General features: G+C 57.1%; 10 protein-coding genes across 10 annotated transcripts; 5 read left to right on the top strand and 5 right to left on the bottom strand.

The window, feature by feature from the left end:
* Window positions 1–159: 159 nt before the first annotated feature.
* On the bottom strand, window positions 160–1,836 carry MKK02DRAFT_18607 (uncharacterized protein; the record flags this gene model as incomplete). Its single annotated transcript, XM_053085979.1, has 6 exons — window positions 160–603; window positions 635–925; window positions 954–1,098; window positions 1,150–1,190; window positions 1,233–1,547; window positions 1,645–1,836. 6 exons carry the CDS (start codon window positions 1,834–1,836, stop codon window positions 160–162), a joined length of 1,428 nt encoding a protein of 475 aa, XP_052943015.1.
* Window positions 1,837–2,064: 228 nt separating this feature from the next.
* MKK02DRAFT_39218 (Mss4-like protein) lies at window positions 2,065–2,772 on the top strand (the record flags this gene model as incomplete). Its single annotated transcript, XM_053090492.1, has 2 exons — window positions 2,065–2,313; window positions 2,392–2,772. The coding sequence occupies 2 exons, from the start codon at window positions 2,065–2,067 to the stop codon at window positions 2,770–2,772; spliced, it is 630 nt and encodes a 209-aa protein (XP_052943016.1).
* A 2,131-nt stretch (window positions 2,773–4,903) lies between these two features.
* Window positions 4,904–5,951, top strand: MKK02DRAFT_29113 (fatty acid hydroxylase; the record flags this gene model as incomplete). The annotated part of the gene is made up of 2 exons (XM_053087714.1): window positions 4,904–5,485; window positions 5,529–5,951. 2 exons carry the CDS (start codon window positions 4,904–4,906, stop codon window positions 5,949–5,951), a joined length of 1,005 nt encoding a protein of 334 aa, XP_052943017.1.
* A 708-nt stretch (window positions 5,952–6,659) lies between these two features.
* On the bottom strand, window positions 6,660–10,951 carry MKK02DRAFT_39220 (uncharacterized protein; the record flags this gene model as incomplete). Its single annotated transcript, XM_053090493.1, has 11 exons — window positions 6,660–6,682; window positions 6,835–7,099; window positions 7,157–7,691; window positions 7,978–8,162; window positions 8,206–8,645; window positions 8,678–8,790; window positions 8,838–9,388; window positions 9,514–9,892; window positions 9,925–10,309; window positions 10,341–10,442; window positions 10,477–10,951. The coding sequence occupies 11 exons, from the start codon at window positions 10,949–10,951 to the stop codon at window positions 6,660–6,662; spliced, it is 3,453 nt and encodes a 1,150-aa protein (XP_052943018.1).
* A 1,085-nt stretch (window positions 10,952–12,036) lies between these two features.
* Window positions 12,037–13,584, top strand: MKK02DRAFT_29115 (uncharacterized protein; the record flags this gene model as incomplete). The annotated part of the gene is made up of 10 exons (XM_053087715.1): window positions 12,037–12,093; window positions 12,150–12,299; window positions 12,372–12,492; window positions 12,545–12,762; window positions 12,792–12,858; window positions 12,885–12,992; window positions 13,038–13,120; window positions 13,164–13,229; window positions 13,275–13,420; window positions 13,485–13,584. 10 exons carry the CDS (start codon window positions 12,037–12,039, stop codon window positions 13,582–13,584), a joined length of 1,116 nt encoding a protein of 371 aa, XP_052943019.1.
* Window positions 13,585–13,639: 55 nt separating this feature from the next.
* On the bottom strand, window positions 13,640–14,805 carry MKK02DRAFT_39222 (uncharacterized protein; the record flags this gene model as incomplete). The annotated part of the gene is made up of 3 exons (XM_053090494.1): window positions 13,640–13,983; window positions 14,032–14,296; window positions 14,776–14,805. 3 exons carry the CDS (start codon window positions 14,803–14,805, stop codon window positions 13,640–13,642), a joined length of 639 nt encoding a protein of 212 aa, XP_052943020.1.
* Window positions 14,806–14,949: 144 nt separating this feature from the next.
* Window positions 14,950–17,993, top strand: MKK02DRAFT_29116 (uncharacterized protein; the record flags this gene model as incomplete). The annotated part of the gene is made up of 2 exons (XM_053087716.1): window positions 14,950–16,672; window positions 16,726–17,993. The coding sequence occupies 2 exons, from the start codon at window positions 14,950–14,952 to the stop codon at window positions 17,991–17,993; spliced, it is 2,991 nt and encodes a 996-aa protein (XP_052943021.1).
* Window positions 17,994–18,452: 459 nt separating this feature from the next.
* On the bottom strand, window positions 18,453–19,067 carry MKK02DRAFT_39224 (uncharacterized protein; the record flags this gene model as incomplete). Its single annotated transcript, XM_053090495.1, has 1 exon — window positions 18,453–19,067. The coding sequence occupies one exon, from the start codon at window positions 19,065–19,067 to the stop codon at window positions 18,453–18,455; it is 615 nt and encodes a 204-aa protein (XP_052943022.1).
* A 756-nt stretch (window positions 19,068–19,823) lies between these two features.
* On the bottom strand, window positions 19,824–20,435 carry MKK02DRAFT_39225 (uncharacterized protein; the record flags this gene model as incomplete). The annotated part of the gene is made up of 1 exon (XM_053090496.1): window positions 19,824–20,435. The coding sequence occupies one exon, from the start codon at window positions 20,433–20,435 to the stop codon at window positions 19,824–19,826; it is 612 nt and encodes a 203-aa protein (XP_052943023.1).
* Window positions 20,436–21,295: 860 nt separating this feature from the next.
* MKK02DRAFT_39226 (dynein light intermediate chain-domain-containing protein) lies at window positions 21,296–23,248 on the top strand (the record flags this gene model as incomplete). The annotated part of the gene is made up of 6 exons (XM_053090497.1): window positions 21,296–21,449; window positions 21,511–21,749; window positions 21,827–21,956; window positions 22,007–22,279; window positions 22,349–22,716; window positions 22,781–23,248. The coding sequence occupies 6 exons, from the start codon at window positions 21,296–21,298 to the stop codon at window positions 23,246–23,248; spliced, it is 1,632 nt and encodes a 543-aa protein (XP_052943024.1).
* Window positions 23,249–23,579: the final 331 nt, after the last annotated feature.

Genomic DNA, 23,579 nt, shown 5'->3' on the forward strand with positions numbered 1-23,579 from the left:
AATGCGAAGCCAAGCTCAGAGCTCACTTTCAGGCACGGCCCTGACGTCACGTCACGCTCCGCATTCCTTGCTGCCCAACACTATAGACATGATAGACAGCTGCATCGGATCTCTGGTCCGGCCTCTAGATCTCCACACTATTGACAGCTACATCAACCTCTAGTCCAGCTCCTCTAAACGCACCCGCTGCGCCATCTCATCCTCCCCGTCCTCATCCATACTCTCCTCACTGTCGTCCCCTCCACTCCCGTGCCCAAAGTCACGCCTCCCTCTTCCCGGCCTCGCCTTTCCAAAGTGCATCACCTCCGCCCCGCACCCCACCAGCAGCCCATAATCCTCCCTCACCGCCAGCTTCTGCACCATTCCCGGGAATATCCGCTTGAGGGGATTACTGCTCGGTCCCGGCGGTTCATCTTCCGACGTAGGATGTATCCGCTCGCCAGTGATGGTCGACCATAGCCCTATTCTGCGATCGCTGCCCGACGCAAAGAGGAACTTCGAGTCTGGGGTGACGGCCAGATCGAGGGGAAAGTTGAACTTGTTGATGTGGTCGGGGAGGGTATGGAGTGGGGAGCTACCGAATCGCGTATCGTAAATCAATAGCTGAGATCAGCTTTGCTTTGGTACGACTCACTTCATTGCCCATAGCGCTCGCGACAAGGCCGAACGGTACCGCCCCATCATCCAGTCTCTTCACGCCAATCACCGCCTTGCCTCCTGGCACACGGCACAAAGCCGCCGCTTGACTAGTCGGCGTCCGCAGATCCGTCATCAGGACCTTTGCGTTTCGGAGGCCGGTATAAACAATGTTGGGATTATCGCCAAAGTCCATACAGAGGGGGTCGGAGATGAGGGCGCGGGAAACGGTCAGGGGATTTTCATAGTCGGTGACGGAAGTGAGGGATTTGTTGGAGCCTACTGTCAGCTAGATCATCAGAGGACTTGCCTATGACGCAGACGTCATCGTAGGACGCGACGCATTTGATCTCCTTGTCGGCGAGACCTTTGAGGTCAAAGGTCGTAGCGGCGAGCTGGTCTACCGAGTCGTCGTCCCGTTTGAAGAGGTGCAGGTGGGGATCGTCGCCAGCGGAGACGGTCCTATATCTTAGCTGTGCTTCACGTCCTAAGCTCGGAGTTAGACGAATTCACATGATGGTCATCCGAGCGATGTCATAGTGCAGGCCGACGAGCTGCTCATCAGCTCCATCCTCTCGCCGGACTTCAGGACTTACAGGATCAGAGCAGACGCCTATCCGATGCGTCGTCCCGTCCAGATCCTGCATCATCACCTTTCCTCCGTCCGTAGCTGCAAGGTATGCCCCTCCAGTGAAGGTCTGCCCATCAGCCCTGCCTTCTCTGAACGAAACGGCTAGACCCGCCTGTAGAGTAGTGATCCGCTCGCTACGGCATGAACAGCCCGTATCCAACCCTTCATAAGCCAGACTAGCGAGATGATCCCCTGTCGACCTGGTTATCAGCCCATACCTCCATCCCCTCCCCTTCATCGCCATCGCCCTCCTTCCTTCCCTGACGATCAACTCACATAGCTCCCCTATCCTGCTGTCCATATCCTCGGAACCCACCCAACCGCCGCCTCTTCCCCTTCATCGCCGTATAGTCCATACTCAGACCCCCAGCCTCGACATCCCTGTGCGCTCGGAGCGGGAGCTCCGCCTTTGGCCGCTTCGAAGCGGGCGTAGACAAGGGGATGGGATCATCCCTATCCCGGGATGGACCCGAGGGCGTCTCGCGGGGCGTGGGAAAGTATTTCTTTCGGATGGGATCCCAGGTCAGGCCGGAGAGATCGCCGAGGGGTCCAACGGAGGGGTCGGACATGAGGTCAGTGGGGTTAGTAGGGAGTGAAGGGAAGAGGGGTGGATATAGTGGAGGCACAGGTCGTCGCCACCCACCTGGAAGCAGTACTCGGTCATCCCTCGATCTCCGCGTTTCAGGCAAGACCGTGCGTCTAGACTCCTGCCGGCTGCAGCTGCAGCAAAGCGCCTTCTTCTCTCTTGCTTACACCCTCCATCTGCCATCTCCCGTCCACAGCACAGCGCAGGCATAATGACCCGACCATCTCAAGCCGACATCTACGCCGCCCTCGCCGCGCAATCCTCATCATCGTTCCGCAAGCCCGCAGCGCCCACCGCACCCTACTCGGCCTTCCCCGACCCTTCGTCCGAGCTCATCACTCCAAGCGGATCCGGACCATCCAGAGTGAATTGCACGCGCGTGTACTGTCCCAGAGAAGGATGTGGGAGTCTGATATTGATGGATAGGGCTGGAGAGGTCTTGGAGAGTGATGTGGAAGTGGTATGTCATTGTCCTCATCATCCTACACCCTTTCAACTACCACTATCCCTAGGATGGGCCAGTAAGCTGATCCCCTAGCTCCCATACCACACCGGATCTCCCTTTCCCCCTCCCAACTTCCCTCCCTCGTCTCCCGAGAAAGCTTCAGCTACAAAGCTCCACTACCTCTACATCCCCTCCCCATTCCATTTCGAGAATATCGGCTATTCCCGGCCAGACAAGTCGATGGCGCTCCCGCCTGGATCGCCGGGGCTGCAGGGTGTGCCGAGCGGCAGCGGACAAAGTAAAGGGGTAGAAGGGAATGGGAAGGGAAAAGTCAAGTGGTTGATCTGTGCAGAGTGTGATTTGGGGCCGGTGGGGTGGGGGTTTGAGGGCATGGAGGGGGGTTGGGTGGATATGCGGAGGGTGAGGTATCCTGCGCCTGCGGCGGCGTCGGCGGAGAAGGAGAAAGAAGAATAGAGGGGTGACGGGTAAGAGGGGTAGACCATTGAATAGAGGGTGAGCTCGTGCCGGTGCGGTGTGGGTCTTATGCTGTACTCGAACTTTCCTTGACGCTGGACCAGATATCCGGGATGTGCTACTGACCCTATGCCTTGGCGCGCTGCCAGTACTTATGAGTCTTATGTATCGTACTGCTCCTAGCGCCATGACTGGTGTCTCGCTCTCAAGTCAGTCGCGTACACAATCCCTTCGCCTTTCCCCACTGATTTCTCGCTGGAGGCACAATGAATACTCATCCAACTCGCTGAAGAGCTAAGCATTCGTGAGCGTGACCCGGGGAAGGGGCAACGGGAGCGCGAGTGGACGTAAACTCCTCGCTGAGCAAGCAGCCAAGTGAGGTTGGAGAAGGGATTTCTAGGCTGACTTCTATCGATACTCTACTCATTTAAAAGCGGGGCGTTGATCTGGCCGAAGCTCGGCACAGCCTTTGTGTCACAAAGGGAGTAGTGTTGCGTAAGCCATGTGAGAGTCTATGACGCTGTCTTGATGCTTCCAACAAGGGGCTTATTATTGAGCTCCGCTAAAGGGGCAGGCCGCCCTATCAGCGTCGTGAACGATATAAGAGAGGTGTGGGATGGAGACAGATCTTTCTACTTCACATCCAACATATCCCTCTCCCAAGTCTGCCAGGCAATGAAGCATTGAACCTCATCAGCCTCATCAGCATGTCACCCAACCTCTGCCATTACCGCGATGTGACCCAACCGAGCAAGAAGATCTCGACCGGTCTCGCCCGCAGCGACGGCTTCTACTTGTTAAGTTTTCAAGAGCAGACTGGGGATGCATACGACTCGTTTGGCTCTTCTTATATATTCCAGACCTATCGATAGCTAACCTATCAAGCTATCGATACCTAGCGACCTACTGATAGCCTATCGATAGCTAACCTATCGATAGCCCTAAGCTATCAACCTAGCGATAGCTAACCTATCGCTAGCTATTGCCTATCGCTTCGATAGTCCACTGATAGCTACCACTTCCGGTATGCCAAGCTGATGAGCCTTATCATGCGCTAACTTTAACACTACTGCTCGTGGCGCATTGAGAAAGCGAGCGACGACCTTCGAGAGAGGTGGTACGATCTCGCCACGCATCCGCACTGGAGTAAGGATGAACAGCTCGTGATTTCGACTCATGCCGAGAGGTGCTTGGCCAATTGGCTGACGCCCACTGTGTCCATCACCGAGTGTCTCTCGATGCCGGAGATCGTCACGCTCTTCCTGGAGGAACCGAAGGAGAGCCTGGACGCAGTCAACAAAGCTCACCAGGACGAGGTCAAGGTCTTGAAGGACAAGATCATTACTGAGACGGACAATGATCGACCGACCGAGGCGGAGGTGACTTGCAACGAGTGAATCGTGAGCCAGTACCGGTCCCTGGACGTGGATTGGCGAGCGTACTTGCATGGTTGTGATGGCGAGTCGTTCTGGTCCAGCAGAGTGAGGAATGCATCAGCTTGAGTATTTGTGGTACACGATATACGCCATGGGATTAGGACAGTCACACTCAGTCAGAGGTCGGGGTAAGTGGTCACTGCCCAGAGCATGGGAAGCCACTCCTCTTCCCCTCATACCGCACTCGGTATTCCAAAGCTTTCGCGTGCATCCTTGAGACGTGCCGCCATTGTGCCATCGTGCGGGTGGGACAAACCTCAGTGTTTGCGATGAGATGAGACAGGCAAAGCCAACGATGCTGGCTGATTGCGCGCTGATGCGTCGCATAACACGCACGGGCGCGGGGATATTCAGGGTAAGCAACTAGCGCGATGCCGTCATTTTGTCAATAAAGGTCCCTGCATCGGCCGAGGAGCCGAGCCGGACCTTTTCGGTGGTGGTACGACTGAAAATCCAATCCAATCCACGCTCGCACCACTCACTTGCCTTCACCTTCAAACATCCTTCATTCCGCCCTTGCCGCTCTCTTTGTTATACCTATACGTTTACTTCCATCACCTGTCTATTCGACACACGATCATTACGACGATCTAAGAGCTAAACACGAGCTCAGCAAGAACCCTACGACCCACCTATCAACCCCCACCCCACTCCCGCACGCGTTCCGCCCCCACGCGACCCCCTCGTCGCCCACCATGGACATCATCCTCCAATTGGCGGACACGTACCTCCTCGACGACCTCTACGCTCGTTTACTCCCTTCCCCTACCTTCTCAGGCGTCGCACCGGCCTTAGAATTCCTCAACAACACAGCCCTCCCTTCCCCCTACATCACATCCCCAACATACGGCCTCCCCCTCTCCTCCCTCCCCGGCAAGGCGGTCTCTTCCCTCCCTCGCGACTCGATCGTCCGTCAAACCATCTCGCTATTCTGGATAGCATGGATCGGATCGGCGGCGCTCTATTTCTTCTTCTCGGGGATATCCTACCACTACTTCTTCGACCAGCGGTTGAAGCACCATCCTCGCTATCTCAAGAATCAGATACGGATGGAGATCATATCGTCTATGATTGCCATGCCGTCGATCGACGTCCTGACATTACCCATCTTTGTCAGCGAGGTCAGGGGCAAGTCATTGCTATATGACAATGTGGCGGATTACGGGTACGCCTGGTTGGCCGCGTCCACTCTGGCCTACCTCGTCTTCAACGACGTCGCGATCTACTGGATCCACAGGATAGAACACCACCCTCGGCTCTACAAGTACATCCACAAGGTGAGCCCTCTCTCTTCCCGTTTGGACCATTGCTGACATTCAGCCCCACCACAAATGGGTCATCCCCACCCCTTGGGCCGCACTCGCCTTCCACCCCCTAGACGGCTTCCTCCAATCCCTCCCCTACCACATCTTCGTCTTTATCTGCCCGATGCAAAAGACGCTCTACATCTCCCTATTCGTCCTTGTGCAAATATGGACGGTATTCATCCACGACTCGTCCCTCGTCCAAGATAGCGTCCTCGAGCGGTACTTTATCAACTCGCCCGGCCACCACACCCTCCATCACATCTACTTTTCCCCCAATCTCGGTCAATACCTCACCTTTGCGGACAAGTTCTGGGGAACGCATCGCGAACCGGAACCCCACCTCGACCCTATCCACGCGGCGGTCAAGGCGATGAAGGCGAAGGGATTGGCGGATGCGGATGGGAATGAGATTGTGCAGCATAAGAAGGATCTGTAGGATGTGTTAGTGGGATGGAATGAGAGGGGACGGGACGACCGGGAGGTGCGGAGCGAGAAGGGAGGAAAGGAGGAGATAGCAGGGGAGAGGACTGGACAATCCCTTAGACTAAATCTCCTCTCATTCTTTCTTCTTGCTTTGTAGCTTTCGGTCTATCCGTATCTTCGTAGATGTCTCCCGTAGCTGCTATATCTGTGCTCGTATGTTATACTTCCTAGATGGCGTTCTGCAGCTGTGTCTTGTCAAGTGGAGAGGAATGAGACCAGGCAAGAGGAATGTGGAACAACAGCACCCGTTCTGACCTTTCTCCTTCACCCATGACAAGGTCGCTCACTACTGCCGCCTCAGCTGGTTGGACCATCATGCATCATGAAGAGCTAAGTGGGTATATCGCCGTAGAAGCCCGACTATTTTTGGCCCTCGATTTTGGCCCTCGCTTTTTGGCTGTCGCCTTTCCGCCCTCGCTTTTTGGCTGTCGGTCCACATTTTGAACACGGGGTTCTACGGAGATACAGACTCACAGAACCAGGAGAAGTGAACAGAGGCTAGACAGAAGAAGATGCATAGATCTTGTCGTATATCCGTGAACGTGTATAAAGCAATCAGGTATACCACTCCCCTCTTCATGACTGGTCCCCTTCACCTGGATTCCATTCTCCCTCATCCTTCCCGCTCCCTCCTCCCCTTCTTCTCAGTCATACCCAACGCTCAAGCTTCAGTCTGGACGGAAGCTGTACGGTCAGCTATATTCCCATATCATGATTCCCAGACCTCCCCTTCCTCCTTTCCCTCTCCTCCCCTTCTCTTCCCCTCCCATTCTCCCGAGTTCGCCTCTCCGTCTCTTCCCGGCCCTCTTCCCCCAGAAACCAGGTGAAATACTCACGCTCCCTCGTCTTCTTCTGCCCCGGCAACCTATCCGTCACCCCCTTAACCATCCACTTGGCCTGCCTATACGCCTTGATCTGACTCTTCCCTCTACCCCGACTCTCCAACTGCCTCTTCTTGGCCTTATCCATCGCCTTTTGCTCATCCTTGTCAATCACACCATCATCCTTGAAATGCGCCTGCTTACGCGCCGTCTCGGCCTCTCCTTCAATGTGATCGTACGCTTCGAGCGCGTGTCGGCGTGATCCCTCCAGGTTGAGTTCCTACGGGATCAGCTCTCACCCTAACACCCTGCAGAGCCCCGACGATGGGTCACTCACCTCGTGGTCCTCATCAAGTCCCGAGTCCAACTTCATCCGCACCGTCAACCACCCGACCACCTCAAACTCGTGATGCTCCGCCGTAAAGTCATTGATGGCATTCTGCCTCAACGTCCCCAGGTTTTCGCCGACCAATACCGGCAACTTCACCTCTTGCTCAATATCATCCGTCAAATCCTGGAGCCAAAGCACCGCAATCGCCTCGGGCACCTTCTTGACGCCCAAAGTTGACAGTACGCCATCGCCCTTGCCAATCTCGAATACGACCGAAGAGCGGTATCGCGAGTAGACGGGCATACGGAATTGGTCCATCTCCCAGTCGACCGTGTTGCCATTGACGGAAGCCTCCTTTTTGGGGATCTGCTCGGTCGATTCGGCGGTGACGACGCGGATACGAGCGGCCTTGGCGTCGAGCTTGGAGGTGTTGTCGACCTGGAGAGAGACGTTGGAGATTTCGAGGGTACCGGTATCCCAGCCGAGGAGGTTCTTGGGGAGGGTGGTCTGGATGCCGCGGAAGGCGAAGGAGATGTTGGCCCTGAATTGATCAGCTACTGACGCAGGGATAGAGTTCTGAAACAGCAGGGTGGGGAAAAGGGGAGGGCGAGGAATGCGGAGTCCGACGTATGCCGTTACCGCGTGTGTTCAAAGGAAGTTTAGAGGAGGGGGGACGGCAGCTGCTGCATCTGTGCTGGGGAGCGATTGGAGAGGCCGGGAGACGAGGGAGAGAGAGGCAAGGAGGAGTGACATGTCAGGAGGAAGATAGAGGAAGCGACAAGAGAGAGAAACTCCGAACGAGACCCCCGAAAAGATCCCAAACTCACTTGCCGAAACCGACTCCTTCGGTGATCGCATACACCTGCGTGACGCTGCTCGACTCTGCAAACACCTCGGACAGCCTGACAGAGACGATACCGAGTACCGGGTCCGCCTCGCGCAGGCGTGAGTCGCGGATGACGACCCTCACGACCGTATTGGTAAAGTCTCGGATAAACACCTCAGTTCCGGCCTGATTGTCAGCCAAGTCCAATCTCTCTTACGCTCGTGCTCACCTCGTAGTATGGGTTGGTCGTGTACTGCTTCACGCGCGTCTTGTACACCATCTCGTCATTAACGATGATCTCCCCGTAACCCGATGGCAAATTGTCCGACTGCTCCGAGGGCTCGTCGGTATCCTGTCCCGCCTCGCCCTCGCGCTCGCCCGAAGCGCCGGCCAGGTTCTGACGCTCGAGGTTGTTGATCTGGTGCACGATGACCGAAAGGACACCGGAGGGCCATTGCGGGTCGGGACGGGTCTTCTCGACGTTGGGCGGAGGAGGGGGAAGGTCCTTCTTGGCGGGGTTGGGAGCGGCGTCGCTGGGAAGCATCTCCATTTCGGGAGCGGTCTTGGTCGGCGCGGGTTCGGCCTTGGCTTCGTCCGTGGTGGGGGCGCGCTCGAGCTTTTTGAGGAGAGGAGCCTTTTCAAAGTATCCGATGGACCAGTGGAGCTTGCCTGTCGTCAGCTAGACCATAGAGGGGACGTACCATCCATCTCGTTGCTGTCCTCGAAGCCCATCAGGGAGTCGGTCCGCCGGATCATCTGGTTGGGCTTTGACATCAATTCGGCGACCGGGATTTGAACTCGTCCGATCAAATCGCTGCGGGTCAGCTGGAGCCCATTCGTCCGGAGAGTCTGGAGACTGACTCGGCTGAATGCAGATCATTATCCCAAAGCATAGCGCTCAAATCCTCCTTGGCTTTGATCTCATCCATCGTGAGCATCAAGAAAGCCGTCTCCTCGAACACCGGATTCAAATCTGACGCGATGATGCGAGTCGAGTACAAAGGCTTCCCGAACTTGGCGTATGCGAGAACGATGTAGGGGTCCGACTTGCCGTTGTTGTCTTGTGCCGAGAGGTTCTCACAGTGATGGATGGTGATAAGGAACACTCCTACCGCCCTGGTATCGCCGACCGTAGCTCCGGAAAGCATTTCCTGCAAATTGATGGTCATCGACTTTGGTACGCAAAGCTCCGCCGTGCCCGCTGCAATTCCCATCTTGACGAAGCCCGAGACGAAGGGGAGGTCGAGGAGATTGGGAAGAGCGCGGGACATGGGGATAGCGGACACTTCGACCGATGGTACGCCAGCGAGGGCGAACTGGAGATTCCGGACGAAAGGGTATTCGGGAATGAACTGGACGCGAAGCCGGACAAGGCCGTAGATCTCCTCCACCTGGATCCAAATAGGGATGGGCTATGGGGTCAGGTCCGGCTGCAAAAGTGAAAAAAAAGTTGAGGAATGCAAAAGGGACACATGAGTAAGGTGGGGAAAGTGGGGGAAAGTGTCTACGAGTCGCGGGTAGCTTTGAAAGGACTTACAATGTGGAACCAATCGAACGCGCCCAAGAAAAATTCCAGCAATAGGTGAATGTTCTTCTCACGAAGCTTCTGACCTTGGCCGGGAAGGGCAGCATATGCAAACCCGCATTCGAAGTTGTAATAGTCCCCCGCCTGGTCTTCGGCCTTCTCCTCCTTGCTTGCCGCGTTCTGCGTCGAAAGATCCTGGTTGCCCTGGTCGATCCAGCTCGTCTTGGGATAGCCTTCATCCCCAGGTTGGTCAGGGAGGGCACGGATAGAAGTGATACGAAGAGGGTTGGTGCCTTGTCCGAGATCGGTGATTCGTACGGCATCGACGAAGCCAGGTAGGGATTGCTGGAGGATGTCCTCGACCATATCGGCGATGGGGATGAACATGGCACTGCTATCAGCTTGGTCATACACCAGACTTACGGATCGACGAGACCCCAGACGAGCTTGACGAGACCATTCAACCATTCCACGGATTCAGGGAAAGGCGGCGAGAATGACTCTCCCCTCTGCCTGCCCATGTCCTGCCTGATCCGCTCAATCTCCTTCTCCATCCCCCGCTCGACGAGCGAAATACCGGTCATGAGCGCAAAGCCGATCGTCGAGCAGATGATACTGCGCCAGACAAATTTGTAGATGCCCGAGCCGAAGGCGACCGAGAGCCAGACGACAAAGAGTCCACCGGCGACGCCGAGCTGGAGGAAGCGGAGCTTCGAGAGGAGGGCGTCGACCGAGGGAGGACGAGCGGGGGGGAAGGGGTGGTAAAGGATATTGGAGCCGTGCACTCTAGGCTCGGAAGCGTTGAAATCTGAATCAGCTCGGCTGGGGTGTAGACTCACCCTTGGGATCCGCATCCTTGACAATGATTTCTCCGCCGGTCGTCGGGTCCCGGACCCGCCTAGACCCCTTCTCAGCCTTGTTGTACCGGTCCGTAGGTTTCTCTGCACGTCAGCCCAATCCCAACACCACACTCACGTTGATTGGAATTCATCTGATCCATCATCCGCTCCTTCTCCGTCGCCGGCTTCTTGGCGTTCGAGTCCTGCTTGTTGTTCTGCCTGATCTTGGCCTCATTCCCTTGATCCTTGACCGTCCCATCCTCTGCCTTGCCCTCCTGCTTCGCGCTCACCGCCTCCGCATCACGCTGATGACGCGCCAGTCGCTCCTCCTGCTCCCGCTGACGCTGAGCGACGATACGCGCATACTCGTCCGCCGCTTGCTCATTGACCTTTTGGTCGGCCTTGTACGACTGGACAGTGGGGACCGGGTGGTACTCGTTATAGCCAGACCCAAAGACCTTGGAGGGCGGTGCTTCCGGTAAAGGCGGGAATTGGGTCGACTGCGGGGACTCAGTGGTGTCTTTGGCTGGACCCGGAGTCTCGTCGTTCTGGGAAGAAGACGTGACGGCGCCGAGGTTGATGCCCGCTAGATTGCGGATACCGTCTGACATGATGGCGGTGGGGGTAAGTGAGTGTGAGAAGGCAAGTCGATATGGTATTATCAGGGGGAACACGAAGGTTGGTTTGCGTTGGCTGGGCGAAAGGGATGTGCCGTAATTTCGTCATCACGGGCGAAAAAGAAGGAATGACGTCAGTCGGAATCCCTTGAGGCGTGCGTCTTGCTCGCTTCACTGGGCCCCCAACTCGACATCTACGAGCAGAGGACAACTTCCGCGGACACAATTAGACAAGCTTTCGATGACGAGCACACCTCCTCCCCGGTGAGGCAGTTCCGGAACCTCCACCTGCCTCAACCACCTTCGTTTCAGCACTTAAGGCGCAACTTGCCAACTGTCGGGGTCATGCACCTGGAGCTTGCTGACCGGCTTTGGACTTGGATGGGTGTGAAGGCCTCGCAGACCACCCGGAATGCATACGCTCAAATCCAACCTGGGTGTGGAGGCAGAGGCAGACCGAATCATCTGCCGCGTCTAGTCACTAGTCAGGACTGCGACTCTACGGCTCTGCGTTGGCCTCGTTTGGCAAGGCATAACGTGCATTGGCAGGAGCGAGCTGGATCGAGACCGAGCATTTACACGAGAGGCGTCTGACAAGCATGCGGAGCAGAGTAAGGGCACTTGAGTGTCCCCACGAGCTAGCTACGAGCTGCCACACCCCTCGGTCACCCCCCGCCCGCCACTTTTCGAGGAATGCGGAGTTTACGGCACGCGCAGGAGACGCGTCCGAGCTCGAGGTGTGTGTGCCTTTAACAGTATCAGTCCCTTGATTGCCCCCCTCTTCCGGTCCGCATAACCATGACCTCCAACTCGGAGATCCTCGACGTGTGAAGGACGTCTCAGTACGGCCACGAAGGCGATGATCATAGTGATAGCGGCAGGTCGAGCCGCTGAGTACTGAGCGGAGAGGCAGCGGTCGCGAACCATGCGCTAAAGAGAGTTCGAGCTGTGTGTATCCTTCGCGATCGCTATCCCGGGAGCCGAATAACGATCATGACCCACCGTCGGAGAAGATTTGATGCTCGTGCCTCTTTCTACTCCTTCACTTTGATCCATTGGCTTCTACATGCAGTCGCATGATGCAGGCACCTCCACCAAAATCCAAGGCTCGAAGACGCCCGTTCCTCATCGCCTCTGTGAGTTCTCTCCCCTTCACTACCGCAATCACGTCTAAAGCAGCTGATGATGACAGTGTACCATCTTCCTAGCGGGTCTCTTTGCGATCAGCACGTATGGCGACAATCCAGCACCGGGGCGGATGTCGTGGACTCTGTCGTTTGGGCCGGATGTGGTGGTCGAGAAGGGGAGTCATACTGGGCCTAGAGCGGACGCCATGACCATGGTAGGTCCTGATCAGTTCCCTATGCGCCTTTCGGTCTCATTGTGATTGTCGAAGTAGCAGCTGATCCACCAGGCTTTCGCAGGGGTCGGCGAACCGCCCGAGCTCAATATCTCTTCCTCTGACCAAGGCACCTACACCCACTTCCCGCCTCAATCAGTCTGCGCCTTCGTCTCAGATGATCGCTCGTTCATCGGTGAGCTCTCCAGGGCTCTTCCAAGCTTGAGCGGACTGCAGCTGACACCCAGCCCCATCCGACCTTGGCTTAGACGACGTCACCTTCCTCCGCACCCGTCTTCCTGCCCTCTCGGAAGCGCGCAGCGTCGCCTTCTACCTCAACATGCTATGGACGATTCGACACCAGCAGCGCCTGATCCGACTTACGGCGGTGCAGAAGCCGGGATGGCATGGGAGTTGGGCGAAGCATGAGAATATGCTCAAGATGGCCGAGGATGATAGCTGCAAGGTGAGCAGATTATGAGATCTGGGTAACAGATAAAAGCTGATGTATCAGTGGCTGATATACCTGGATACGGATGTCTGCAAGTCCGCAATCTGACCGGTGATGACCAAGGAGCTGACACTCAGATATCCGACAACAAGAATACTCCTTCCATGACCTCCGGAGGCGATGGGGCATCCACGACGATATACTCTTTGCGGTATCGGAGGACGCCTATCCAGAGAGTTCAGGACGTATGTCTCTCCAGCCTGATTTTAGATGTTGAGCTGATAGACCAGGGTACAATGCGGGCTTCCTCATCATGCAAAACAAGCCCGAATTGAAGGGGATCATCCAAAAATGGCTCACATGTCCGGACGAGGTAGGTCCAGCTTTTTTGTGCCTATGGTCGCGCTCACTGTCAGATCCCTGGATGCGCAAAGTACAAGACGGTATGGATGCACGACCAAGGCGCTATGAATGACTACATCGTGAGCTGTTCGCCGTGTCCCAGTCCGAGCCAAGTTGATAGTCAGATCCCGGAGCTGGAAGAGCGCGGTCTAGTCCGGGCCCTGCCATGTGACGAGGCCACTGGGAGCACCGAGCATGCCTCAAACCCGCAGACCAATAGTCTCTTCAAGAATGGGAAGCGGTGCCGGGGGACTATCGTGACGCATGCTTGGTATGTCTGCGTTCAGCTATCTCATCGACTCCCGTTTGCGGAACTGCAGAAGCTGAGACAATAGGTGGCACGGCAAGAATCATCTTCTGGAAGAGGCTGTCCAATTGCTTGCCTATAATCTGCTGCTAGTGCTCGAGGACGCAATGGACCCGGCGTGGATCTAGCGGGACAGAGTCTTCGGGTATGAAGGTGTACATAAGGGTGACGATGCATATCATGCTAGCCATCCTCTAGTACCTCGTACCCTACTCGCAAGAACTCGCCGCAACCGTCACACCCCACCACGTCTATACCCGCTTCCAGCTCTTCATGCGTGATGCGGAAGAAGTGGGAGCAGCGGCAGGGGTAGGTGTAGGATAATGGTTCTGCCTCTCCCTCTTCTGGCCCCTCATCCGTAGCGGTCCCAGAGACACCCTTCGTCCCGGCTGCACTCTCTACCGTGGGACCTGGATCTTGTCGTGATGGACCAGCGGGATAGACCGGCGTAAATAGCTCTAGCGAGACTTCTCGATAGATGTGCGGTCCGACCTTCTCCGCTGGTCGACTTGGGCCTGCAGATATGTCTGAATCGTCAGCATCCCTAAGATAGCTGGTGAGTCCCGGCGACTTACTATTCTCCCTCTGTTCCTCCCACGCCCGCCTCCTCGCCGGCTCGCAAAGCACCCATCTCGCCTCATTGATCAACCGGATATCCACCTCTCCGTCTCTCGCTTCGCCTGTATATACCCCCGAGGTTGACTGGCCGGTTGGGTTGTCACGCTTATCTGGATGATGTGCGAGGACGGCCCGCCGCCATGCCGAGGTTATCTCCTTGGTTGATGCATTGGGGGCGAGGCCGAGGACGGCTAGGTAGTCGGGAGGAGGGGGAATGGTGGGCTGAGTTACGAGCTTGTGAGGGATGGGAGAGAAGTGCGGATTACTTTCGGGCGACGGAAGCTTAGCCTCACGATGGAACGTTCCGCGGGAGAATCGAAGCTCGTAGGTAGGAGATTCTGAGAGAAACGAGGCTGAAGATGGATGACAAGAGACGCCCTAGAAGCAGTTGCGGGCTGACAATATTTTGAGTGGAGGTATCTCGTTACGTCATCGCCACTCCCTAACCGTGCCTGATTCGACACACCTCCATCACCATCAGCGAAATCCTTCCTTCAACCTTCTCATCACTAGCATACACTCACACCTCCGTCAGGTAAGTCGGGACATCATCTGGTCAGAATCAGGCAGCATGAGGATCCTGGCGATTTCTGTCGAAATCGGCGAGGAGAGAATATGGGATGGGTGGCAACTTGATCGACGCCATTCAACCAACTTTTGCTGACCCATCAGAACCAGTCAGATTCCACACATTCCTTCACGTCGACGATACCCAGCCTACCGAGCATCATATTGTAAGCGATATTCCCCCGCCACGCTGCCGTATATCCTTCGAAGAGGGCATCGCTGATCCCATGAGGAATAATTGAACGAACAAAAACGAAAATAGTGCGATCCCTTCGATGATCGCATCTTTCGGCACCGCTGACTCTCAGATGACCAACCAAAGTACCACAGCCTCCTCTGCTCCTACTCCTGCGGCCGATCCGGCTCCCACTCCCACCCCTAAACAGCACACCAAGACGACGAGCAAGTCTCGCCGGGCTCGACCTCGGCGTCGAGCTGTCCAGTCGGATCACGAGTCTGAAGACGACGCTGGCGGTCTCACAGACAGCGGCAGTCTCACGGACGCATCAACCGCTCCAGATGACGAGGACGATACGGACGACGAGCTCCCTGAAGTGCCCGACGTCCGGAAGACTTCAGGACCAGCCCCGGATCAACCCCCCAAATCCGCAGACGACATCCCCATCTCCTCCCTCAGTCTCTCGGACTCGGCTCCGGCATCACTATTCGCGGATACGACACCCCTCGTATGGGCCGACCAGCCGTCGGACCAGAAGATCGAAGAGGTCACTTTCGAGGAGTTCTCGGGCCGGGGCAGGGGCAGAGGCAGGGGACGAGGAGGCGCAAGGGAAGGCGCACCAGCGGAGAGGAAGGAATTGACCGAGGAGCAGCTGAAGAAGGTGCTGGAAAAGAAGGAGAGGAAGAAGGAGAAGATGAGGGAGAAGAAGAAGGCGGAACAGGAGGCCAAGGCGATTGCGAAGAAGGAAGCTGCTGCTTCTCCGGCGGCGCTGGCGGCGACATCTGCAGAGGCGTCTGCTGCAGCGCCAGTGTCTGGACCCGCCACGAAGCCCACGGCGAAGGAAGTCAAGACCGCACGGCCCAAGCGGGAGCCCAAGCCGTCAAAGAAGAAAGGCGGGCGGGAGGCGAAATCGGCGGCAACGGCGATCGTACCTGCCACAGAAGAGGATGATGGAGGATGGGGCGGAGATGCGCTATCACGGCCGGTAGGCGTCGCTCCGGCTGCAGTGGTGGCGGAGTCCGAGACGCAAGACGATGGTGGATGGGGAGAAGGGGCCCCGTCCCGACCTGTCGTCGTTGCGGCTCCAGCTGCTCCGGTCGAGCCTCAGTCCGAAGCGGTAGATGACGGAGGCTGGGGCCAAGGTGCGCCTTCCAACGTCGTCGCTCAACAATCTTCGACCGCCTCATCAAACGCCGGCCGAGGCGCCACCGGATCCACCTCCACCCCTCCCACCTACATACCCTCTCGCCCAAATCACCACCAACAATCAAATAATCTCCCCTATCCTCCGCGTCTTCCCGGCGACCCTAGATTCCTACCTCGAGCCGGCAATTTCTGGCCGCATGAACAGCGACAATACGGCCCAGGCGAGGGACGGGGTGGATACTCAGGCTCGGAAATGAGGGGGATGGGCGGTTATGGGCGGGGACAGCCGAACTTCCGCGGCGAGGGCCGAGGCTTCGCAAGGGGGTTCAGAGGGCGGGGGAGGGGGTTCGGCGGATTCCAAGGGGCTTCCTATGGGCCTCCTCAGGGGCGAGAGGGGGAGGAAGCGATGGAGGCGCATGAGAAGGATGGGAGGCTCGAGATGGACAAGCTTGAGGATGAGGAGCGGGCGCGGTCTGAGCGGGCTAGGAAGGCGAGGGAGGCGACGGCTGAGCTGGAAGCTGCTATGGAGACGGAGAGAAAGCAGCGGGAAGCGGAGGGAGAGCAGCCGGAGGAGGAGTTGCCGCTTCCGTATCCTAAGCGGAGTGGCAAATGGGGACATGAGGGGTTTGAGCAGATGGAGTCTAATCCGATGATGGCGTTCAGGGGTGCGTTCCGGGGCGGTCGAGCACGGGGGCGGGACTTTATGGGTAAGTCTTGTATCTCTTGCTCGTTGCGAGGAGGACTAAAGCTGACTGCTTAGGCCGCGGTGGATTCTCCCCGCAAGGATTAAGGCAGTTCCCTCCGCACATCCAGACCCCCATCGAGCCTACATTTCTCAACCAGGAGACCACTCCGACGGCTGTTCCGCATGAGAGTGCCCAACTCTCGGCTTCACACCCCTCCTCGGCGGCGGCTCAGGCTTCAGCAGAGCAGCAGCTCACGCAGCCCACGGTGGACGAGCTCCTCCCTTCCGAGTCGAGCGTGACGGTTCACCTCCCCGGCTCGAGGGAGAGCCATGAAGTCCCATATAAGGCTTCCGGTAGCTCCACGCCGACAGCATCTACTCCTCTCCCATATGTCAACATCCCGCTGCGCCAACACCACTACCAGCCTCGAGCACCTCATCCGGGACGGCGATACCAGAACGGCCCATACCGTCCCCCGGCACAGCAGTTCCAGGCACCTGCGCCTGTACCCGCCCCCTCTCCTCTCCCGCCGCACCTCACTGGCGGGTCTCACCGGTCCCACCATACCGCCAGCCCCTTCACACCTGGATCCGAGAACGGCTCGATCGGCTCTCCCTCCTTCATCCCGCCTCCGCAGTTCCTGCCTCCCGGAATCGGAATAGCTCCAAACGGCGAGTACTTCAATCTAGCCAATGGCGCTCCAGTCGACTTTCACCCTGCTCCCTCGCCAGCCGTACACGGGTCCAACGGAAATAGCGCGAGCCAGCCATTTTTCCAGGCCGGACCACCTCCCCAGCGGCCCATGTCGGGCTTCAACGGCATCCCGCAGTACTCGCCCGCAGGCGACATGTCCAGCCCAAACATGTACTACCCCAATATCATGTCTACCCCTCCACCACTTGCAAACCACGATCACAACGGATCTTTCCGCCCGGAATCGCCATACGGTACAGGCAACTTCCATCCCCCGCCTCCTGCTCAGCTCGGATACTTTGCACCTCCGGCCCCGGCCAAGCCAATCTCCATCCGCGATCCCTCTGTCGACCCCAGCGACCCGTCTCCGGAAAAGTCGGCCAAGCCCCTCCCGACAAAGTCTAGGCTCAGTACGGCCGGTACACCATTCATACCGTCTTTTGCCCAGAATGAGGCGCAGGACGAGCAGGCGTACTATGGGCACGGCCAGGCGTGTAACCCGTATGCTTTTCATGGGATCCCGGTTATGGAGGATCACGGGCAGGGGCAGTATGGGTATGGGTATCAGTGGCAGGCTGAGCAAGGGCACGGGCACGGGCAGGAGGAGCAGTATGCTGGGTATGCGTACCAGGCGGGATATGGGTTCTGAGCAGGCGGGTTGGGCGTTGTCTCTAGGGGTCCTTCTTGAAAGGTGCTGTGTATCCAGTCACGACGACTTGTGCAAACGGTGCAGACAAGAAGAAAATACGCCTCGAGGCGATGCGTAGATCAGCACGGGAACGAGAGGGATAGGAAGGAAGGAGGAGAGCTTGTATATAGGCGGTAGTAGCTTGGGCAGCACGTAAACGAATGTAGACATGTGTCCCAATACTCTATGCGCCAACGCGCGTCTAGCTCGATATATACGCGCATGTCAAGCATCCCTGTCTCGATAGTTTTGACACAGGCTCGCAGGGCACGGGCTTCGTGTGGTCGTGGTCTGCAAGTAATGAATGGGAGTATGAAAAGACACTTTTCACATGATGGACATCGGATCACGTGAAGAAAGACAGAAGGAATCCACACCGCAGACTCGCCAATCACCCGGACAACCTGCCTCCTTTGCCCCTCACTTCCTTGGACCTGCAGGCTGCTGGTCATCCAAGCCGGAGCCGAAAAGCTCTTTCGCCATCGCCTCCTCCAGGCCTTCCGGGCCGTCCGAGGCCGTCTTCAGCGACGCAGTCCGTGCTGAATCGGTCTGCACTGGGACTGTCTGCGCTGGGGCCGTCCGCGTCGCGGATGCGCCGTCCTTGTAGATGGCATCGGCCATGGCTGCGTTGAGCGCCGCCCTGAAGACCCTCGCGGCTTCAGCAGAGCGACAGCTTGGGTCCGACTTCGTGCGCTGCTCCATTGCCTGGAACATCCGAGCGAGGCCCGTGTCGGCTTTGGTACGGTCGTCGAAAGAATAGACTTCGACTGCGGTCTCAGGGATGAATGCCGCCTGAATGCCGGTTGCGGCCGACTTGAGCTCCACGCCACCTTCCATCGCGTCATGGCTGGCAGCCGACGGCACGACGTCTGCGAGCTTTCCCGCGAGAAGCTTGACGTTCGCAGTGTCCCTGTGAGCGGGGCTCAACACACTCTCCGCATCGAAGGTGACCGTCTCCCTCAACCTCAAGACCTCGCCCAGCCGAGTGGGAAGGGAGATCAGGTAGAGTGTCGTGTCGTAGGTAGGTGTGGACATGATGTGTTGATGTGGATGTGATAGGATATCTGAAAAGACTAGGCAGATGGGAAGATGATAGGTAGAAAAGAGGTGTTGCACCGGATAGTGGCCGCCTTTTATAGGTCTGGCTCCAGTTGGGGGGCAGGACCGGGTTGAAGGGGGGTCGATGAGGGAGGGGCAGGATCGACAATCGCCCTTAGATCAAAGGATTCTGCACCGCCTCAACATACGATCACCAATCCAAGTGAAACGCGTTCGCGCAAAGTCACGACACCCTTGCATGTAAGGATAGCCACTGAAGGCGGTGCTGTCTATGCCAGGCGAGATCCTTTGAGCAATCAACGCCACTCACAGACTTTCGCTCACGCCCTCGATCGCGATCTAAAGCCGGAGTGATACGCGTAAAACCCTCTAGATTGGACTTGCGTGAAAGGACACACCCCTGTAACAGCTAAGCAGTGCTGGGCCATCAGGTCGCACAGCAGGAGAAATATGCAAAGACCATTTCAAGCCGCGGCGCCGAAGAAGGTCTGGTCCTGGGTCGGGGCCGTATCCATGGCTTGTCCTGACTCCCGAATGTGGCGCCGTCTGAGACATTGCGCAACGCAAATATAAATATCAGCGGACCAGGTTCAGAACAAAACTCAAGTGACATTCAGGATACTCAATACATGCTGACGTTGAAGCACCAGACCACCACCCAGCGCACACTGGAAACGGACGAGAAGCAGACCCAGACTTGGCAGGCATCAAGCCGGGCCGCGCGGCCAGTCCTCAGTTCCCGTCGGTCGACTCTTTGCTTCCAGTGCTGGGAAGCCCATCCATCGCCTTGCCGAGTGCACGCATAAACTTCTCGGAGTCTGCCTGCTGCTCCGAGGCCGTCTGGGTTGGGGCTGTCTCTGTTGCGTAAGCGCCCTTCTTGTAGATGGCATCGGTCATGGCTTGGTCGACTGCCGCCCTGAAGGCCTCTTCGGCTTCAGCCTCTGACGAGACAATGGCTTCGTCATACAAGCGACTGCCCGGGTCCGACTTCGCGCGCTTTTCAATTGCATCCAACAACAGGCTGCCGCCCAGGTTGCCTTTGGCGGGGTCGGCGAATGAGTAGACCTCGAAAGTACGCCCAGGAAGGAGTCGCTCCCGGACAAGAGATGTCACGGACTTGAGCTGCGCGCCATGCGTGACTGCATCGTAGTGAGCGACAAAAGGGACGATTGGGCTCGAGAGCAAGTCCCTGAGAAGTGTGACATCTTGAGAGTCCTCGAGTTCGGTCTTCAGCAGACTTTCCGCATCGAAGATGACTGTTTTCCGTGGGCCTGACTGGGGCGACTCGGGCAACGTGTTTGGTAGGGAGACGACATAAATGGTTTTCCTGTAAGCAGTGGACATGATATGGTGGTATAGCGTTGGTAAAAGTATAAAGGCGTTTGTGCGAGTGGAAAGGGTGCAATGGTGAAGTCAAAGTGATATGTGGAAAAGAGGCGAAGTGGCGAGTCTTGGCCGCCTTTTATAGGTTTGATCGCAGTTGGGGAGAAAGGTCAGGTGTGAAGGAGGTAGGGAGGAAGAGCGGGGTTTATACACAGATCTGCTACAAGGGGGTCTCTAACGCCTCGCATCGCAATCAGTCCGCCCAGTGAAACGCGTCAGCGCACTCCGCGCACGCTCCGATGTAAGGATGGCCATGATGGAAAGCAAGGCGGTGCACGGGTGATAGCGCGCCTCTCGGAGACCGAGGCTATCTATAGCCCCTGGGCGCCCTGGTCTGTGGGCACTGCTATAGACTCTACAGGCATGACCTATGAAGGTTACTGGCTACATCGAGAGAGATCTGCCTCTTGTTTCGTCCTCTTGTTCCGTGTGTGGGTCTCGGTGCAAATCAGTAGGCGCGCTAGGGGCGGCATTTGGACGATCGCAGCGCCTCACCAGCAGGTACGATCGTCCTGGCCGGCTGATTTTAGCATGCAGAGATCGCTTTGAGGCTCCTACTGGGAAGCTAGGCTGGTGAGCCCTGCTATGGGGAACTTCCAACTTCTCCAACTCTGAAACGCCTACTCCCTGGCACCACTTTCATCGCGACACCTGATGCCGTAATGACACCTCGACCAGCCAAACGCGTCCATGCACAGGCTTCAACAACACATTCCTTCCCATACAGCGTTGAAGCTTGATCTATAGCCCATAATCTGGACAGCTCAGAGCGCCCAGCGCGCCCGCCATCAGAACTACAATCGACTAGGATCTTACCAGCGATGTCGAGAACCAACGGTGGATTGTCGAGCTCGGCAGGAGCGGGACCTTCCACCTTCCCCGCTCAGGCCTCTGGATCAACAGATCTATGGTCCGACATCCTTCGGTCTGCAGATAAGAAGAAGGTGTATGGGAAGAAGAACGTCGTCATACTGTGTGAGCTCACTCTCCCTGGCGGTCCTGGCGAGCTTGTGACGCAGCGGAACTGACTCAGCAGCCGAAAGGCATCATGGCCGAACTCACCTCCTCACTCAATTACTCGGCGCTCCTTCAACCTCCGACACTCGGCGAAGGAAGAGACCAGCCAGCACCTTAGCATTGGGCTATGAGGTGCTGCAGGTCAGGGATGAAGGGGATGAGGAGGCTGTACCACCTACATCGGTCTTCTTTCCGCCTGGGTCAGGGAGGGGAGGGGTGAAGCTGGTTCAAGCTGCTTTACCGCCTAGCGCAATACCCGTGAGTCCCACTTCACCATATGTTGTGATGTATGGCTGCAGTGAGATCTTGCGTGAAGATTAGAGGCTGACGGTCAGGACACCGCCGTGATGATTGTCCTAGACTGGACGAGACCAGGCGGGATGGCAAAGGAGCTGATCACGTGGCTGAGGTGGATAGAAGAATGGGCGGGAGGGTCCGACGATTCAGAAGAAATGCGAGATAGACGTGAGCTATGGCATCTTCACTCTGTAGTGATGAGCAAGCTGATCTTTTAGTACAATCTCATCTGCAGAACTACTCTGAGCTGCAACTCCCATCCCCTTCATCCTCACAACTCCCACTAACCAACTCCTACAGCGCAAACGCTCCGCTCTTACCGCTCGGCCAGGGCACTCTCACGCTCAACTCCCACGGCATACCGATTATAGTCGTCTGTACCAAGGCGGACCTGATGGAGTCCAAGGCGGATGCAGCAGGGATGAAGGGGTCGGCGTGGGAAGAGCGGTGTGACTGGGCACAACAGGTCATCCGCACAATATGCTTGTCTTGTGAGTCTTTCGCTGTCTGACATTGTCACCCCTTTCTTCCGCGGGCAGAGAACATGGCTGATCAAGCAGATGGCGCTGCCCTGTTCTATACCGCCTCGACCCAGCCGCAAACATACACTCTGCTCCGCTCATATCTCCTCCATCGCCTGCACTCCACCTCAACATCCTCCGCCTCAATTTCAGACTCCACTTCCGCTCCTCCACCACAGACGTCCCGCTTCCCTTTTCCACATCGCGCAAACGTGCTGGACAGGGACGCGGTCATGGTCCCCTCGGGGTGGGATTCATGGGGCAAGATCAATGTCTTGAGGGATGGATACGATCCTGCGGGAATACTGGAGGTAGTAGAGCGGGATCTGAAAGCTGCGGAGGAAAGGGAAGGGGTGGAGCTGGAGCGGATCTGGGTGGGGATGATACCGGATCTATCCCGGACCAAGGTCAGTTCTCAAACTTACTGTTGAGCTTTGACGTACTTCGCAGCCGCATAAGCTCATGTCTTAGCCGAGTAACGCTGCCTCTTCCTCCTTTAACGCCGAACTTGAACAATCCTTCCTTCTGCGGCAGTACGACCTCCTCCAAGCCGACCCTCATCGGGACCCCCGAGCCAAGTTCCGCTCAGCTATGCCTGCTTCATCAGGCCCCTCCGCGCCAGCAGGCACAGACGACCGGTATGGCGGGTACGGCGGTGTCGTGGGACCGCTCGCTTCGTCTGGCGGGCTCAGCCTTCCTGGAGTCGAAAAGGCGATGGCGGAGATGGAGGGTCAAGGTGCCGAGGATCTCAAAGAGAAGTTCGCCAAGATGGGCCGGAAAGATGGGGTGACGAAGCCGCTGCTCTCGCCGAGTACGCCAGGCGGTGGGGATAGGCAAGCGGCGGGAGGTGTGCCCAATGAGGCGCTGCATAGCTTCTTTCAGGGGTTGTTGGCGTCCAAGGGGAAGGCGGGGACGCCGAAGCCTGCTACAGCGGAATAGGATTGGCCAGGGTATCTATGGATGCATCTAATTGCCTGGGTGTGACTGACCGGACTAATGCCATTTCCGGGCTGATACCGAGGACATTGACGAGCTGCTCTGCCTCTGATGGCCGATTAACCCCTCTGGCGCACCGACCATGTCTCACGAGTATGACGAGATGGAAGCAGCATGACATGAGTTGCCTTTTCTGACCCTTGACCACGTAGCGTACCCTAACGGGGACTAGTCCGCACGGACCCCTTTCAACGGTAAAACGGCGACCGATGCGATTTGCGTAGATCGATCAGAACCGGTTCCATCGTTGTTCGGATGTGACTCGGGATAGGGC

Source organism: Dioszegia hungarica (assembly GCF_025882075.1).
Source record: "Dioszegia hungarica strain PDD-24b-2 chromosome Unknown MKK02contig_19, whole genome shotgun sequence".
NCBI lineage: Eukaryota > Fungi > Basidiomycota > Tremellomycetes > Tremellales > Bulleribasidiaceae > Dioszegia > Dioszegia hungarica.